The sequence below is a fragment of the Halichoerus grypus genome, chromosome 15 (assembly GCF_964656455.1).
Source record: "Halichoerus grypus chromosome 15, mHalGry1.hap1.1, whole genome shotgun sequence".
NCBI lineage: Eukaryota > Metazoa > Chordata > Mammalia > Carnivora > Phocidae > Halichoerus > Halichoerus grypus.
Genome location: NC_135726.1, coordinates 59,572,567 through 59,585,711, shown reverse-complemented (window position 1 = coordinate 59,585,711; position 13,145 = coordinate 59,572,567). Strand labels below are relative to the sequence as shown.

At 47.0% G+C, this 13,145-nt stretch overlaps 1 protein-coding gene across 1 annotated transcript; it reads right to left on the bottom strand.

Annotated features, from left to right (window-relative positions):
* Window positions 1-293: 293 nt before the first annotated feature.
* Window positions 294-8,927, bottom strand: LOC118535565 (uncharacterized). The gene is given in 4 exon segments (XM_078063051.1): window positions 294-2,186; window positions 2,188-3,650; window positions 4,951-5,077; window positions 8,665-8,927. Coding segments are annotated over 4 exon segments (1,731 nt in total). The 5' UTR covers window positions 8,698-8,927; the 3' UTR covers window positions 294-2,078.
* Between the last annotated feature and the right edge of the window lie 4,218 nt (window positions 8,928-13,145).

Below are 13,145 nucleotides of genomic sequence, written 5' to 3'. Positions count from 1 at the left end.
GGCAAGATTTCATTTTCTGATGGCTGAGTAGTATTCCATTGTATATATACCACATCATCTTTATCCGTTCATCCGACAAATAGATTCTAAAATTCATATGGAAAGGTGAAGGACCGAGACTGACCACTACAACTTTGAAAAAGAAGATAGTTGTAGGAGTACATGACCTTGATTTCAAAACAAATTATTCAGCACATGAAAGTATGGAATAAAATAGATAAATGCAACAGAAGAGAGTCCAGAAATAAACATTCAGAGAAATGAATGACCTTCAATGAAGATACAAAAGCCAATTCAAAGGAGAAGGAATAATCTTTTAAATCAATATGGCAGCAGCTCTTGGGTATCCACGTTTTGTTTTGTTTTAAGTAATCTGTATGCCCACGGTGGGGACCAAACTCATGACCCTGAGATCAAGAGTCACATGCTCTACTGACTGAGCCAGCCAGGTGCCCCTGGGTATCCATATATATATATATATTTTTTTTTTTTTAAAGAATGTCCAAAAATTAACTGAGAAAGGCACACAAACATCAGTAAAAAAACTAAAAAAAACTTACAGAAAGAAACATAGGAAAAATTATGTCTTTAAATTTGGCAAACTTTTTTTTCCGCAAACATTTCTTGTATACAAGCTCAAAAGGATATTCAGTGAAAGAATGGACAAATTCAACTTCATTAAAATTTTAAAATTTTTTCACAAGAAAAGTGATTGAAAAGACCAAACCATGACTGGAAGAATATATTGGCAAATACTTAAAATAGAAGACTTTCATCAATAATCCATGGACAAACGTCAAAACTCAGTAATTAAGATGACAAATCATATGAACAGAAATTTCAAAAGATATGATGGCTGGAAATTAACACATGAAAAACATCTAAACATCATATCATTAGGGAAATACAAATTAAAATCACAAGGTGCCATTACACACCTATTACACCACTGAAATTAGGAAGCCTGACCATACCAGGTGTGAGTAAGGATATAAAGAAACTGGAACTCTGGTCCTGGTTTTTCTGGTGAGAATGTAAACTGATACCAACATATTAGATTATCCCTTAGTAAGTTAGACATTCACCTACACTGTGACTCAGGAATGCACTGCTACATACTAATTACAAAGCCCTGCAGTCTTTCCCAGGATGCCTTTGGAAGCAATGCAAATGAAGCCAAAATAGGACTAAGAAATATTTTCTGACTTGGGGCACCTGGGTGGCTCAGTTGTTAAGCGTCTGCCTTCGGCTCAGGTCATGATCCTAGGGTCCTGGGATCAAGCCCCGCATAGGGCTCCCTGCTCAGCGGGAACCCTGTTTCCCCCATTGGCTGCGCTTATAAGCCACTCCCCCTGCTTGTGTTCCCTCTTTCGCTGTGTCTCTGTCAAATAAATAAATAAAATCTTAAACAAAAAAGAAATATTTTCTGACTTGTATTGTGCCTCTGACATGACACTGTGACTCACAAAAGCCGTTCACCCCTTCACACTGGCAAACCACAATTCTATCCTAAACCTACCCCCAAAGTGCACATAACCTCCAAACTTCAACGTGGCTTAAACAACAAGGTGTTTGTCTACTACTAAGGACTTTCTCTACTGTGAACTTTCTGGTGCCTGATGAAGCAGTATCTTCCACTGAAATACTTTCCACATTTGCTGCACAAAAAGCCTTTTCTCCAGTGTGGACTTTGTGGTGCTGAACAAGTCTATCCTTGAGGCTGAAGGCTTTCCCACATTCATTATACTCAAAGGTTATTCCTCCAGTTTGGATTCTCTGTGCTCAAGATTTCTTTTGTAAATGGAGGACATCCCACATTCATTACACATATTCAAGGCCTCTCTCCAGCATGAACTTTTTGGTGTTGAATGTGAGCGGATCAATGATCAGTGTCTAAAGAATTTCCCACATTCATTACATTCATATGGCTTTTCTCCAGGGTGAACTCTCTGGTGCTCATTGAATTCAAACCTTTTTATGAAGGTTTACCCACATTTGCTGCATTCATAAAACTTTTCTCTGATGTGGATTCTCTGGTGCAAAAGAAATCTTTTTTTGTGGATGAAAGATTTCCACATTTACCACGCTGAGATGGCCTTCTCCGGTGTGAACTTTCTGGTGTTTAAGGAGGGTGGAGCTGTGTCTGAAGAACTTCCCACATTGGCTGCACTCATAAGGCTTTTCTCCAGTGTGAATTCTCTGGTGCTCAAGAAGTCTGCTTTTGTAGACAAAGGACTTTTCACATGCGCTGCATTTATAAAGTCTTTCTCCAGTGTGGATTCTCTGGTGTTCAAGAAGTCTCTTTTTATGGATGAAGGACTTCCCACATTCACTGCACTTATGAGGCCTTTCTCCAGTGTGAACTTTCCAGTGATGATTAAGGCTAGATTTGTGTCTCAAGAACTTCCCACATTTGTTACACTCATAAGGCTTTTCTCCAGTATGGATTCTCTGGTGCTCAAGGAGTATTCTTTTGTAGAAGAAGGACTTTTCACATTCGCTGCATTTATAAGGCCTTTCTCCAGTGTGGATTCTCTGGTGCTCAAGAAGTCTCCTTTTATGGATGAAGGACTTCCCACATTCACTGCATTTATAAGGCCTTTCTCTAGAGTGAACTTTCCAGTGATGAATAAGGCTGGGTCTGTGTCTAAAGAATTTCCCACATTCATTACACTCATGAGGCTTTCCTCCAGTGTGGATTCTCTGGTGCCTTAGAAGTATTCTTTTGTAGAAGAAAGACTTCCCACATTCACTGCACTTATAAAGCCTTTCTCCAGTGTGGATTCTCTGGTGCTCAAGAAGTCTCTTTTTATAGATGAAAGACTTCCCGCAGTCACTGCACTTATAAGGCCTTTCTCTAGTATGGATTCTCTGGTGCTCAAGAAGTCTGCTTTTATAGATGAAGGACTTCCCGCAGTCACTGCACTTATGAGGCCTTTCTCCAGTGTGAACTTTCCAGTGTTGATTAAGACTAGATTTGTACTTAAAGAACTTCCCACATTTGCTACACTCATGAGGCTTTCCTCCAGTGTGGATTCTCTGGTGCTCAAGAAGTCTTTTTTTGGAGACGAAGGATTTTTCACATTGACTGCACTTATGAAGGCTTTCTCCAGTGTAAGCACTCTGCTGCTCCATGAATGTAACCTTTTTGTGGCAGGTTTGCCCACGCGTGCTGTGCTGCCATCGCAGAGTGTGAGAAACTGCCCTGCTCCCTCTGCCTCTGTGTGGATACTCTCCGCTGGGGATGGCCTGGTGCTGGAGAAGGCCCATGCTGCCCAGGGAATAATCCTCAACCTCTCCACAGGTGAAAATATTGTCTGACATGAGGATTTTGCTCTTCACGAACAAAGCCCCGTTCTCCTCCCTTCCAAGGTCCTTCTCTCCACGGTTCTGCTTCTGGTGCTGGTGTAAGTAAGAACTAAATGAGCACAGTTTTCCACAAGGCCCACAAGTGCATGGTTTCAGTCCAGCACATGTTTCTTCGTGCTCAGCAAGGTACAAGACGTCTTTCTCCGCTAGGACACACACATTGCAGGAATGAGCCTTTGGGATAGACAGGCCTGGGTCTGGAGTCCTGGTCTGTGACACTCTTTCCATAAAAACACATTGCTCAGAAAAAGCTTCCTCAGTTTTTACCCCATGCCAACAACCTGAGAGCAGAAAAATGCTGATGAAGTGTATTATAGACTTTGGAGGGACAGGACAGCCCATTACAAATGTGTGTAGGACACAAACAGGACTGAGTCCATGGGTTTGTTTTCAGGACAAAGGAGCCAGGACCAGGTGAAGGAAGGGGACACTGTAGAGCACTCGGCCTCTGATGGTTACAGAACAGTGTCTGTGGGGACGGGGGCCTCACAACTAGCAAGAAAGTAGGATACAGTGCTGTGCCAGCAAGAGAGGTCTAGTACAACTCACTCCTCTGCCAGGGGTTCTCAGCAGGACCTTGTCTGCTGGTGACAAGTGTGTGCTGTGTAGAATGTGTGTCCCACTCCAGGAAAAAGCAATTGCCTTTTAGCTGGTGGTCAACCATTTAGGGCTGTGTGCACACATCTCATGACACACAGAGTGTAGGCTAATGTTGCAGAACATCGCAGAAAGACAGAAAGGGGAAAGATGTGAGGGACATAGATGTAGGGGATAGCCAGGGACTAGAAGTCACAGCAGAAATGACAAGTGGGCAAAATGTCAAGGATGGGGAGGAAGGATTGAAATGAGGTATGGCCATGAGCCTTGGCACTAAAATAGTAGTGAGCAAAGGATGGTTTCCTGGTATAATTTATACTCAGTCTTGAAATCATGCCTTCCCACTGCTCCTACTCATCAGGCCCAGGATTCCATTAATCCCCCTTCCTATGGTTGGAGAGGTGTCTGAGCTATCAGGCACCCAGGGTTCTCCTCTACCCCTCAGCTCAACCTAGGCAATTTTCTGGGACCTAGCAGATTGAAGTCCTCAGGAGAAAACAGGGCAGTTAAGAGGACGACACTGGTCCAGAGTGACCCAACCACTGATAGACTACAGGAAAGAAGTTTATTACTAGGAAGATTTTGAGGACAGTCTTGCAAAAATAATTTAGGGTAGCCTGCAAATACTGACCATGTCATTGTCTATAATTCCCGAGACAGGCAGTACACAAAACAGAAGGGGCAGAACCTGTGACACAGATCTTCCACAAATGGGAACAGTCAGCAAAGTAAGGAGGGGCAAAGCTAATCAGAATTGATCAGGCAGGTCCAAGACTCAGAAACCAAACCCTTCTGCAAGAGGCTTCAAGGCAGAATATGTTGGGGTTTCATAAAGCCCACGCCCAGCAAACACAACACCTATGCCAAGAAACCAGGAAAGGAAGCAATGCCCATGGCCCAGCTCCGGGAAGGACAGAGACCCTTGGAAAAAGGAGAAGAGCAGAGCCTCATCTCAGGCAATGGTGTGGGAATGAGGGGCCTTACCCAGGGAGGCTATCAGTGCCAAGTTCTCCAGCATCACGGTGCGGTACAGCTGTCTCTGAGCCTCGTCAAGGAGCCCCCACTCCTCCTGGGAGAAGTACACAGCCACATCCTCAAAGGTCACATGGCCCTGTCATGAGGAGGGCAGAGCGATGCATAAGCAGCCTCTCTAAGCAAGACCCCCAGGCCATGGCCCTCCGCCCCAGCCCCCAACTCAGAGGAGATACAGGCCCTGCTCCACTGCTACCCGCTCTTCCTCATGTCAAACTCCTCACTGTTGCCAGTCATCAGTAGGAACAGATGGGGAGAGAGGCAGTCTTACCTGCGCTCTAGGCTGCTGCATAGAGTCCCTGGCACTCTCTTCACAGTCAGCTCTCCTGGGATCATACTGATCATGCCCCATATGTCACTTACGCTCAGCCTTCTGGCTTAAGCCCTGAGTACAAGGACACTGAGTGCATCCTCACTCCCTCCGCATCCGCACAGCACAATGGGGTCACCCCTCTCTCGTGTGCCAGGCCACGACCACTCATTCGTGACACCACTGCCACCTCTCGTCCTTGTCCCAGGCATCTCTCTGGTCTCCCCATATGTCATTCCGCATGTGGCACCCGGGCAGTGTTTGCCAAATGCAACAGGATCCAGGGCTGCCCCAGGGCCTCTGATGGACCCTCCTCCCAGAGGCAGTCCTAGCACTGAGGACCGCCCCACCGGGTCTGGCTCTGTTTTCCAACTTCAGCTACCCTAGCCCGTGTAGGAGTCGGGCCCCCCAAACCCTCCTCCTCAGTGTTGCTTGTGCTGTCCCCACACCAGTCACACCTTTCCTCTCTCCACCTCCTCTCAGTCAAAGCCCAGCCCCACTTCTCCTACCACAGCCCAAGAGACTCTCAGCTGACCTCCTTTTCCCTTAAGCTAATCTGTCATCCCATCTGACACGATTCAGGTTCCAGCAAGAGCTGTCACAAAACTGAACCTGTGGAGGGAAAAAAGTACCACGACTTACACAGTGTCATCTGATCTCCATCACTGCTCTGCCTTTCGGTAAATCTTGCATCCAGCCCCTGGGAATCCTGTGCCACCACGTGGACTCCCACCTGAGGCTTGTTCCCTCATACTCCCCCCCACACACACACTCAGGTCACCGTACTTCCTCGTCTTAGTGATGACAGCCATCCCTATCCAGGTGCCCAAGCAAGTGCGCCAGTCCACGGAGAATATCCTCCCCATCCTTCCCCTGTAATGGCATTGCCTCCATGATCTGCAGAGTGCACCCTCTTAAATGTGACATGGTCTACATGCCTGCCACCGCTGAGGGGTGTCTTCAAACCTGAACCCCTTCCCTGAAATCCAGGTGTTTCTAGATGCCCACCTGCCACCTCCACTCAGAGGTCCCTGCAATATCTCAGACACAACATGGCAAAAACCTAACTCCTCAGAGTGCTGCTGTTAAGTACTCCTGCTATGGACTTTCCATCTCAGCAACAGCACTTTCACACTTCCAGCTAAAGCCAAACATCCTGGAGTAATCCTAGATTCTCTCTCACCCTATACAGCGGAAAATCATCCCTACTTACAAAATAACCTAGAAACAAAACAGTCTTCTCCAACTACGGAGCCCGTGCTATGATCCAGCTCCCATTAACCTTCACCAGAACTGCAGCCTCCACTGGGGTCGCTCTGCCTCCACCCTCACCCCCACAATCTGTCCTCCACTCTGCAGGCAGAGTGGCCTGATTAGACCTGAGTCAGATCACTTCCCTTCTCTGCTCCAGACCTTCCATGGACCCACTGCCCTCAGCAGACCCAGTTCCTCAGGCTGCTACTTGAGGACTGACTCTTGCCCCTCAATCTCTGTTTACAGCAGATTTAATGTAGTCCTGCAGTTCACTGAACACTCCCATGTGGACCTTAGGTTCACCTTAGGGACTAGAGAAATGCGACACCTCAACACAACTTCTGGCCTTGATTAAGGACCCTGCACCTAAGATGACCCCAGGGCTCAGAACAAAGGGCCTGAGGATGTCACTATCTCTTTTATCTATGTGCCAGGACCACGGGGATGGGGATCAGGCCCAGTGAGCACAACCTCCCAGCACTTCTATTATTTCAATGTGTTCACCATCCTGGAGGCTCCCTGAATCTCACAGCTCAACAATTTTTATACCTTCAGCTCTTCTCCCATCTGGGAGGTGGGGGGGGGTGGGGGGTAGCTAAAAGTGAAATGTCTTTAAAACAAAAAACAAAAACATTTATTTATTTTTAAGTAATCTCTATACCCAATGTGGGGCTCAAACTCACAACCCCAAGATCAAGAGTCTCATGCTCTTCCATCTGAGACCGCCAGGCACCCCAAAAGTTTAAAGTTCTAATCACCTGGTCTTTCTGGTGACCAGCCCCAACTCGAGGCTATCTAGGAGCCGCACCCCAAGTCACTTCATTAGGATAAACTCCTGTGTGATAAAAGGAGACAGTTATGATTACAAAAACTACTCCTAACACCCAGGAAATTCCAAGGGTTTTAGGAGATCTATGGCAAGAGTCCATGACAAAACTCCAAATACATATGTACATACATTTTGTCACAGAGATATATTGCTATTCCAATCAATTATTACTTGCTTGCATACGTTCAACTGGCTGAAGTTATACCGTTTTGAACTCGTACTTCCTGGGAGAGCTGAGGCGCCTATGAGACGTTCATGAACCTGGGCTGCTCCACCAGCCAGGCTGGCCCTTCCCTGGCTCCACAGGAGTAGACAGTCGCTGAGTCTTCAGAGCAGAGACTCTCACATGCCCTCACACCTCCCCTTCCATTTCCATCCCAGCAGGGCTCCTTACTCATTACACCTTCCTGTCCCCCACCACCTTAAAGCCCTGGACCACAGGACCCTCCCATCCGCAGGCACTCTTGCCTGCCCTCCAGCCCCAGCCCTCTCTTCCTTCATCTCGGGGCCTATCTCAAAGAAGTGTTCGGATCTTTCCATCCTAAATCTGAGATCCAGGCTTGGTCCTGGTCCAGGACTTAGACTATTACTGTACGGACATCACTGAGCCAGCTTCCGCTGAGTCCAGAGCAGAGATTCCAGCTGCCTGTATGTCACCTCTGCTTTGGGAGCTCGGAAACAGTAAGTCCAAAATCCAACTCCTAAACTCTCCCTGAAACCTGCTCCTCACACCAGCTTCCTCGTCTCAGCGCGTCCAGATATTCAGGCAAAAGAAAGACTGGACCGTCTTTGATCCTGTCCTTCTGCTCACAGCCACACTCCTGCAGCAGGAAATCTTCCGGTTTTATCTTTAAGATTATCAGGAATCTTACCACTTATATTCCTCTTACAGCCACTGCTGCAGAGCTCCAGAAACCAGCATTATTGTTTCGAGTCTTCTGCAGCAGCCTCCCTGGCTCCCAAAGCCCGTTCTCCCCTGAGCAGCCTTCCAAACTGTACAACTCCAACCCAGCCCGCGTCCCTCTTCCACTCACAACCCTCCAAGGCCCCCAGCGCCCCCTCCCCGACGCCAGTCGGACCCCGCTCTCCCGGAGGCTCCCGGCTCTCGCGCCCCCACGGCTCCGCACGTGCCGGTCCATCCACACGCACCCCACTGGGGGCCAGAAATGGGGCCCCCGCCCGCGAACGCGCCAGGTTCTGGGGACCTGGGCCTGGACTGCACTGTCCTAGGCAGGAGACCCACCCCCTTGGGGTTCGGACAGAACACTCTCACCTGGGCCGGGTGCTTCAGCCTGGCCGTCACCATAGTAATCTGCGGGTTCAACCGGGCCGGGGGCGCGCGATAATGGCGGAGACCGGCAGGAGGCCCCGAAAGCGGCTCCCCGCGGCCGTGCTCACAGCGAACCTCAGCGCCGCTCCCGTGCGGAGCACACGTGTCTTCTCTCGCTCCTCTAGGTTCTAGTTCCCTCCGGCGGACGCAGCGACTGCGAGCCGAGGACCAGAATCAGCGCCTCCACGAGGACCAGGCGGGAAGCCCCGCCCCCCGGCCTTTCACTCTCTTGGAAACGCCCCGGTGTGCGCCCTCATTGGCCAGCGTGATCCGGAAGCTGGGAGCACAGCCTTCTGGGTAGCGTAGTTCCTCTAATCCGTGGCTTGCGGGGTAAGAGCCTCTCCCCCTCGCCTGCACATTGAGGGCCGGGCGGCCCCTATGAAAGGACAAATTAAAAACCCATCAAATTAGAGTCAGCAAAACCTGTTAACCTTAAAATAAAATTTCCAGGGGCGCCTGGGTGGCTCAGTCGTTAAGCGTCTGCCTTCAGCTCAGGTCATGACCCCAGGGTCCTGGGATCGAGACCCACATCGGGCACTCTGCTCAGTGGGGAGCCTGCTCCTCCCTCTCCTGCTCCCCCTGCTTGTGTTCCCCTCTCTCGCTGTGTCTCTCTCTGTCAAATTAATTAATTAATTAATTAAAAAATAAATAAAACTTCCAGTTATTTCACCAGCCAAAGATGGGCTTATTTCGGAATAAAAGAGAATTGTAATCCAGGACGAACAAACTACGCAAAACCGTAGGCAAAGGACAGAGCGGTACCCACTGTTATGGAGAAAAGAGGTAAGTTGGGAAGGCTGTTATAAACTAAACGTCCATTGGAATAAACTGGGAGTTCGAAGTAGAGTGGCTTCTCATTGGCTGAGTTGCTGAGTTGGGGAATAAGCAAAGTTTTCTTTCTCCAGCTGGGATAGTAGAGTAGTATCCGTTTGTCAGGTCAGGTGTATCTCTTCCTGTTGGGTCTGCAGTTGGCTGTAAGTGGTAGTGCATGAGAACTCCCTTGCCGAAACCTCCTCGCTACATTTTAGTGAGGTTTCAGTTATTAATTTTCATATGTATGTGTGTGAAGGTGAATTCACTTAGCTGTAAATCAGCAGATGTGATTTAAAAAGAGATCTTAGTGACTGAACATTGGTTTAGAAGGATCTTCAGCTGGTGAAGCGGGGTTACCTGTCTGGGCTAGGGAGGGGAAAAGGAGCAGAGGAGGGGGTGTCAGAGTGGATAGCCACCTGACATTTATACAGAATTGATTTCTTAAAAAACTTCGTGAAATTTATAGTTATTAAATTTAAATTTTTATAATTTTTAAAACACCACTTGATATTGAAAAGAGAAATTTGGGACATAACTAATATAATAAAAATATGTAACAGAGAGGCACCTGGGTGGCTCAGTCAGTTAAGCATCCAACTCTTGATCTCAGCTCAGGTCTTGATTTCGGGGTTGTGAGTTTAAGCTACCTGTTGGGCTCTGAGCTGGGCATGGAGCCTACTTAAAAAAAAAAAATGTAATAGACCTAGGACAGTGAAGTAAACTAACAAAAAAGGAAAGATTTGTGATCTTTTGGAAGAGACAGAATAAAATAAATTTAAATCTTTTTAAAAAATAAATTTAAATCTAAAACACTTAGGTAAGAAGATGTAGTGTGGGAATTAATAAAATTTGCTCATATAAAAGCCCACATCAGAATCTTATAAATCTGAAATTGCTGTGGTTACTGATCATCCACGCCTTAAAGACTTCATAAATATAAAGACAATAAAAGATCATGATATTCCCATAATCATAGAGTGTTGGGCAATAAAGGGAGGATCCGAATTAAGTAACTCCTGCTCTTAGAAAGGGGGACATGGGGGCACCTGGGTGGCTCAGATGGTTATGCGTCTGCCTTCGGCTCAGGTCATGATCTCAGGGTCCTGGGATCGAGCCCCACATCGGGCTCCCTGCTCCGTGCGGAGCCTGCTTCTCCCTCTCCCTCTACTGTTCCCCCTGCTTCTGCTCTCTTGCTCTCTCTGTCAAGTAAATAAATAAAATCTTTAAAAAAAAAAAAAAGAAAGAAAGAAAGGGGGACATGAACTTCCCCATCAAATGAATTCTCCAGGGGAGCCTAGCTGGCTCAGTTGGTTAAGCATCTGCCTTCAGCTCAGATCATGATTCCAGGGTCCTGGGAATGAGTCCTGCGTTGGGCTCCCTTTTCAGTGGGAAGTCTGCTTCTCCCTCTCCCTCTCCCTTTACCCCTCCCCCCCGCTCATGCTCTCTCTCTTGCTCTTTCTCTCTCAAATAAAGAAATAAAATCTTTTTCAAAAGAAGATACAAAAATTATTTTAATATAAAAGTGTGTAGTAATTTTCTATAAAAGATTAATGCAAGTCATAAATTTAAAATAAGAAAACAGTGTCTTATTGGCATAATGGCATGGAATTCAAGTTCAAACCTAGCAGAGTAAATTATAAAGGTTATAAAGAAGCACTCACATATTTAGATTCCTCCTGCAAGACTGGGCTATGTTAGTGCTACAGAACATTGGAAAATGGCTGCTTAAAAAATTGTTCAGGGGAAATAGGGTATCCAACTGGTTAAACTCAAATTTTCATCTCTGCTCTTAATCATACAGAAAAATTAATTTCAGATAAAGAAGGCTTAACAGGAATAAAAAATATGTATCTCTTAACAAGATCGTGGAAGAAAATATATTTGTGAAATGATAGAGCAGGATCTCTCAAGCCAAATATAAAAATTATCAAAACTTATACACAGGGGCACCTGGGTGGCTTAGTCGTTAAGCGTCTACCTTTGGCTCAGGTCATGATCCCAGGGTCCTGGGATCGAGCCCCACATTGGGCTCCTTGCTCAGCGGGAAGCCTGCTTCTCCCTCTCCCACTCCCCCTGCTTGTGTTCCCTCTCTCGCTGTCTCTCTCTGTCAAATAAATAAATCTTTAAAAAAAAAAACATATACACAAACTATATGAAAATAGCAGGTTTCTATTATCAAAAAACCCATAAAAATTGAAATAACAAGAACACAAGTGAGAAAATATTGAGTCATCTATAATTTTTAGAGTTAATATATAAATAATAAATACATTTAATAAGTCCTACAAATTAACAAGAGAAAGATTTAAAACCAGAGACTGCAAAGCTCTTGCATACCATTTTAGATTAGAATTACAAAAGGCAAACAATAATTTTTTAAAAATAATCTTATTGGCACTCAGGAAAATGCAAAGGACATTTGCCTGGTATGATTTGTACTCAGTCCTGAAATCATACCTTCTCACAGCTCCTACTCACCAGACCCAGGACTCCATTAATCTTTGGAGATTTGTCCACTCTGTCAGGCACCCAGAGCTCCCCCCCTGCCCCTGGCTCAAGTTGGGTGACTAAATGGGACCTAGAAGATGGAAGTTCGAAGGGAAAAACACAGCAGTTGAGTAGACAGCACCAGCCCAGGGTGTCTCAACCCATGACACCACTGAACAAAACTGATCACACAAAGAACCTTGAAGGGGAGGCTTACTGTAACAGCCTAGTGCTCTGTGCCAATCATGACCACTTAAGTGCCCGTAATTCCTGAGACAGGCAAGGTCCAAGCACTATCTAACAAAGGCAGGGGCAGAAATTGTGACACATCTGCAACAGATGTGAACAGTCACCTTACCAAGGAGGTGCAAAGCCAAATGCACTGGCGGGACAGGCTACAAGACTCAGAAACCAAACCCTTCTGCGAGAGGCTTCAAGGCAGAATATGTTGGGGTTTCATAAAGCCCAGGCCCAGCAAACACAACACCTATGCCAAGAAACCAGGAGAGGAAGCAATGCCCATGGCCCAGCTCCGGGAAGGACAGAGACCCTTGGAAAAAGGAGAGGAGCAGAGCCTCATCTCAGGCAATGGTGTGGGAATGAGGGGCCTTACCCAGGGAGGCTATCAGTGCCAAGTTCTCCAGCATCACGGTGCGGTACAGCTGTCTCTGAGCCTCGTCAAGGAGCCCCCACTCCTCCTGGGAGAAGTACACAGCCACATCCTCAAAGGTCACATGGCCCTGTCATGAGGTTGTGTCATCTTTCTAGACCTGGCATACAGAGTGCCACCACTCTCCTGACAGTCAACTGCCCTGGAGTTCCTCAGATCGTGCCACATACAGCCAAACTTGTGCTCACCCTCTGCTCAAATGCTGAGTACAAAGACCCTGAGTAATTCATTCGTACTCTGTCCCCATTTGCACATCACTCTTGGGACTGCACCTGCTCTCCCTTCATATCGTGGCTGCTAGATCCCCAACACCACAGCCACTTTCTAGCCCATGTCACAGGCATCTCTGGCTTCCCCACAAGCCACTCTGCCCGTGGCACCCGGGCAGTGCTTGCCAAACGCAACACATCCGGGGCTGCCCCAGGCCTCTGATGGACCCTCCTGCCAGAGGCAG